This window comes from Choristoneura fumiferana, chromosome 12, assembly GCF_025370935.1.
Source record: "Choristoneura fumiferana chromosome 12, NRCan_CFum_1, whole genome shotgun sequence".
NCBI lineage: Eukaryota > Metazoa > Arthropoda > Insecta > Lepidoptera > Tortricidae > Choristoneura > Choristoneura fumiferana.
Window position 1 is genome coordinate 3603670 of NC_133483.1, and position 6000 is coordinate 3609669.

General features: G+C 36.2%; 1 protein-coding gene across 1 annotated transcript; it reads left to right on the plus strand.

The window, feature by feature from the left end:
• The first annotated feature begins 643 nt into the window (after positions 1 to 643).
• On the plus strand, positions 644 to 4555 carry LOC141433141 (E3 SUMO-protein ligase NSE2-like). The gene is made up of 5 exons (XM_074095015.1): positions 644 to 1069; positions 2178 to 2328; positions 2885 to 2934; positions 3551 to 3671; positions 4319 to 4555. The coding sequence occupies exons 1-5, from the start codon at positions 878 to 880 to the stop codon at positions 4453 to 4455; spliced, it is 651 nt and encodes a 216-aa protein (XP_073951116.1). The 5' UTR covers positions 644 to 877; the 3' UTR covers positions 4456 to 4555.
• Positions 4556 to 6000: the final 1445 nt, after the last annotated feature.

Below are 6000 nucleotides of genomic sequence, written 5' to 3' on the forward strand. Positions count from 1 at the left end.
TTCCCCCCCCTCGGAAAATGGCAAAGGGATTTAGCCAATACAGTCTTGAAACGATTATCGATATTTAATTTTACTTTTAGCCACTTTTATTAAAGTTAAGTGTGCAATGTATAAAAATAACCGTATAAAATGATCAATTAATCTTTAGGACTTGGCACAAATTATTGTCGAAAAAGCTCATATGCTATCGTACTGTCAGTAGATTTAAATAAAAAACCGGCCAAGTGCGAGTCGGACTCGCGCACGAAGGGTTCCGTACCATTACTTATACAACATTAGACATTAGCAAAAAAACACGTTCGTTGTATGGAAGCCCCCCATAATATTTATTTTATTCTAATTTATTTTTTTATTTTGAAAGTGAATATACCACACCACTAAATATTCTATGAATATTTCAAGCGTCTACCTGTTGCTGTTATTAATATCAAGCAAAAAAACTGTAAAAAAAAACGTTTGTTTTATGGGAGCCTCCCTTAAATATTTATTTTATTCTGTCTTTAGTATTTGTTATTATTGCGGCCACAGAAATACATAATCTGTGAAAATTTCAACTGTCTAGCTATCACGGTTCATGAGATACAGCCTGGTGACAGACGGACGGATGGACAGCGAAGTCTAGCGACTCAAGTTTCTGGGAGTTGGTAACACTGAATCATCCGTCCGTCAGTGGCGTCAGTCTGTCAGGAGTTGCATTGGAATTATTGTTGAATTATTGCCTACGAAGTGCAAAACTCACAAACTTTATATTAACTTGTTGTTGTATTACAGTTGTTTTCTCTCTCGTACTGCTAGACAAAGTTTACTTAGGCTTCTGTACACTTTATCACGTAGTTATTATATTTTTCTCACGTGTTATTTATAATTTTTACCTACAATGGCAGAAACTGACCTCGCCGATCTTAGAAAACAGTGCATAACAAGTCTCTATCTTTGTTCTGATAATATCTCCAAATATTTAGAGGACAATAAAGAAGCAGAGTTCGCAAAACTAAAGTCTTACGTAGAAGATTACTGTATCTTGGAATCCCAGCAAGAAGAAGCTATACAAGCCTTAGAAAGAGCTAAAGTACGTATTCTTATTAATAATCCTAGCTCGTCTCGATAACTTGGGAACATGTAATTTCTGAATTAAAGCGCGGTTTTCGCGATACGATTAAAAAAGCATCATACTAGTTAGTAAATACATTGCGGGCCTTCAATACCTCATAACCATAACGTCATACATAACTACTTTGGTAGCTTCACAATATCTCGCTAGTCAGATGATTTTACTTGTATTGTGAAGTGCTGAAATTTTTTGCCTTCAGATGCATATAAAAAAACTAACCTAACCATAAATTTTTTTTTGCTGACTGTACTTTTTAATGACTACTTGCATTGTCACCCGAACTACATTTGCATACCAATGATACCAAATTTCAAGTTGATGCTATTAACCATTGAAGAGTTCCATCCTGATCCTGGTTGGACTACCAGGATGTCACTACTAGATTATTGTATTGTCATGTGATTTACATAAGTATTCCAAATGTCAAGTCAATCTGACTACTGGAAGTTGGTCAAATTTAACTTGCAAGATTTGACTACAGACAGACAGACAACGGGACAGGTGAAACTAAATAAAGGCTTGTAAAAATCAGTCATAATATTAACCTTTAGTATCACGCAAAATAGGCGTACTTAGATGTCGAGTTGCAGAAAACAGCCCGCTAATACCTATACATACCTAAACTTTAGTATCTATGTGCCCTGTAGTGCGACAATATATAGGCTCGAATGATGTGTGCCTTGCCAATGCAAAGGCCTCCCCCAAACAGTCTCCAATCTTACACTTACTCACTCTATTTATCTGAACCTTGCGTGACTTGCCTGGCCCCTTTGGCAGACTAAGTTCGTTTGGGACCCAGGCAGCAAAGCTGAGGCCCCCCAGTCCTAAAAGTTGATGCAAGTATTAAGCATACTTTAGCCTTATCTGGCATTTGATCAAGAGAACTTGTGGCCATTTGGAGGCCCCCTGGAACTGTAGGAGCAGACTGGGCTGGACCTTTCACCCCACTGGTAGTCTACTACTGCCTAGCCCACTTCCATTTAGCTTATTTTATGGGTCAAATGGGTGAGTTTCATCTTAAATATCAATTAATTTTATTAATATTTTTGTAAACTTTTGTCTTCAGAGAGAAACTGATGCCTCAAATGTGGATACCTTGCAAGAAAGGTTTGATGCAAATCTACAGAGTCTAGCAAATACACGCTCGAATGTGAACAATCACCCATATATGATGGAAATCAAGAAAAGGATTCAAAGGGGAATGCAGATGTCTAGAAGTGAGTTAATTCTGTATACTTAAGACTGATAAGACATTACTGTTATTATTATTATTACTATGTAACAAAAAGTTTTCGGCATGGACACAAAGTACAATCCTTTTCTAAAGTACCCTGAAAAAATATTTAATAGCAATTTGTTTGTTGTATGATAAACAATATACAAAAGTAAATCAAATGCTAAATCAATAGGTCTCTGACTTAGGAAATTGGAATATATCTACTTTAGCATGTATATCTAAAATGGTTATTTTTGAATTCCTTAAAATTTCATATGCAAGATTGAGTCAAAGACCCATTTAAATACTAATGGATGAATATTATCTGCAAATGCTATTTAATTAGGCACTCTGGTCCTGTGTGTGAATTGAGCTTTAATTACTTACAACGCTGCAGTTGTTCAAATGTGTGTGTACAAGTTCCCAATCTGCAGTGGGCTCATGAGGGAACTGCAGTCCATGCCCTCTCATTGTGACAGGAAGACTGTGCCCACCAGTAAGATATATACATATAGGTTGATGAGTTTATGCATAAATAAATAAATTCTTTTTTTCAGACAATTTGGAGGAATCAGACATGGCCATAACAGAATCCGACAATAGACCAGTAAGTAGAACACTTTCTATCCCTTCACAAAAGTTGACACAGCCCTTGACTTGCACAAAACGCAACATAACCAATGGCAAATATAACTGCTGGACATAGGCCTCCCCCAAGGATTTCCACTCAGACCGGTCTTGTGCTTTCCGCATCCAACGCGATCCCGCGATCTTAACCAGGTCGTCGCTCCATGAAATAGCAAAGTTTGCAATACGCAAAATCTTCACAACGCATAATATTGTGAAACACGCGGAACGTACATAAGCAAGAAGTACATTCGCATTTTTCCGATTTGCGAATGTATCTACTTTTTGCTTTTTATACATCCCGCCTGTTTCACAATATGCATTGTGAAGATTTTGCCACTGGTTAAATTGGGCGTTGTTTGTCCATTTTGCTTTCAAAGCGAGATTCTGTACACGACCTCGCGACATCAAAATTTTAATTTAAAAAGGCGCCATTAAAATTTTAATTTGCATCGAAAACTGGAAAATGGCACCCCTTGCCATTCGGTGCCTAAAGCGACTGGCCCTCTTGCTCAACCCCAGGACTGGTACGTTTATACTAATTATTGAATTTATAAATATCACCCAATCCAAAAAAAACTTATTCTTGATTTCAGATTGATCCCATAACAAAGAGGCCTATTGAAGACCCCGTCAAGAACACAGTCTGTGGACACATTTACGATAGAGAGGCCATTATGAATCTGCTCAACCTGAAGAAGAAAATTAAATGTCCAGGTATTGTACAGAGGATTATACTTATCAATCCAATAACACTGAAAGAGTACAGTTAAAGAAACTAAAGCGCATACCAGTGTAGAACCTTTGTGCTATTGATCATATTGATATTCCATATTATTATATCTGACAAAGAAATCATAGCAAAATTGATTATGAAAGGTCCCACTCTGGTACGCGATTCAGTTTACAAGTTTACTCAATTGTACATGTATGAGTGTAGTCATAGCTTGCAAAAGCCCCAGGTAAAGCCTGATAAAATGATAATAATAATGATAAATGATGGTAGGGGCGAACAAATGGCAGACTAAGAAATTTGGGCACATTACTAGTCATTGAATGTGTACATCATTGATATTTGTATTTTCGTCCATGCAAAAGGGAGGTTCCCCGAGTGGGCCAGGATTTGCAGAGACAGCAGACGGGGCGGGGATAGGGGGACGTTGGCGTAAAAAAGTGGGAGTTTTTGGAATACAGTTGAAATATAGCAGTAGGAGTTCTACCGAAAACAGTAAATCTTTGAAAGTAGTCTACAAGAAAAAATGTTTGGGAACCTCTAAATAAAGGCTAAGTTCCGAACCGACATTGGTTGTCGTTATAAGAACTTGGCGCACGCAACTCATGATAATTTATTTTAACAATTCCAGTGGCGGGTTGCGGCAACAGGAACCCAATAAACCCCAATCAGCTGATCAGTGACGAAGAACTGAAGTTCCAAATGTCACTCAACACCCACTCGACTATGATACAGCAGTCTATGATGAACTTGGATGACAGTGATTGAATCATCTCAGCTCCCTAGTACTAGTTTAAAGTATTATTCCATGTTACCAAATGTTATTCTGATTATAAGTATAAGGTATAAGTAAAGCCTATTTTTGGAATTGTGTATTTTATTTTATTTTATCACAATGAATAAAAGATTATCAATATTCAGTGAGATCAGTGCCGTCAAAGTCGATTTACTGTGATTGAGTACAAATGGAAAATTGCCAATTTGAAGTTATACATCTGAGCAGAAAAAAAAACAAAGAAAATTGTCCATCCTGATTATCGTTTAAAATTTAATTTAGTCCCACGGTAAATTTGGGTAGTATTGAAAATACAAACAAATATGGATGCACAGAAAAACCAGAAAAATAAGACCAGCGCTGGTGGTTTAAATAATACAAAAAGACTCCAAAAATCAATCTTAAATTTGAGAAGGTCCATACATTTTTTTTTAAACTTATCATATTTTTTGCCAGAAAATGTAGTCAGTAATAGCCATAGCCAGCGCATCCAATCAATCCTTAAGCTGCGTTTCCACCAATAATGTGTTTTTCATTAAGTAATAGAAACCCTTAATTTACCTCGCCTCGCACAGCACATCTCTTGTGGAAACAGCTGTGTGGAGCGAGGCGAGGTAAAAGAAGCGTTTCTATTGGGTGCTATTGGTTAATGAAAAACACATTCCTCGCATATTATTGGTGGAAACGCAGCTATTATTTGAAACTCAAAGTACTTACATGAGTAAGAATAGAATAAACAGTGCCCTTAGTGTAAGTTTTCGGTTACAAAATACGTCACGATCGCGTTAAAATCTCAATTTGTATGGAAACACGAACATCGCAATCGTTCCGCTAGAGGCGCTCTTCGTGTTTCCATATAAATTGAGATTTTAACGCGAACGCGATCGAGACGTATTTTGTAACCGAAAAATTACACTAAGGGCACAGAACCTAACTGACCCTTAACCCTTAAAAGGCAGAGGCGATTTAGCGACCACTTGCATTGATTTGGAAACTGAACCTTATTGCTTTCATAATATGTCACAATTTCCATTGTAATTATTGAAAATACGACTAGCTTTAAAAATACTCTTTGTATGCTCCAATAAATGGTGCCTTATAAAGGGTTAAACTCACTAGGTTAAGGTAAAAATTAAGTAATAAAATGAAACAACAAAGTAGCTTTAGAATGGTTTTATTTCAGCGAGAACTATTCTATAACAATGCATTTATGTTTAAACACATTACCAAGATCTGCAGATTGTTCTGAAGCGATATAATATACATTTTGGGATTGTTAAACCATTTATTTTGGTATTTTAATGAAGTAATCGTTCGATTTATTGAAATCTCGCATTACAGTACCTATACTAGGGATGTTGGTCCGTTTAACTACAATAAAAGTGCATTATAACAAGAATAAAAACTTTCAACTATCAAACTATGTGAAGCTCACCTTATTTATAATTAAATTCTATATGTGAAACAATTATTTTTTACTATTCCAATATTTTCAAACATAGTTTTGTAATAAACTTGTTCAAGATTCTTTTGGGATT

Bases quoted from the DNA above. Each gene is read 5' to 3' on its own strand.
- LOC141433141 (XM_074095015.1), top strand. From the start codon at position 878: ATGGCAGAAACTGACCTCGCCGATCTTAGAAAACAGTGCATAACAAGT. The intron at 2,329-2,884 runs GTGAGTTAATTC...TCTTTTTTTCAG, and splicing joins GGGAATGCAGATGTCTAGAA to ACAATTTGGAGGAATCAGAC. The intron at 3,672-4,318 runs GTATTGTACAGA...TAACAATTCCAG, and splicing joins GAAGAAAATTAAATGTCCAG to TGGCGGGTTGCGGCAACAGG.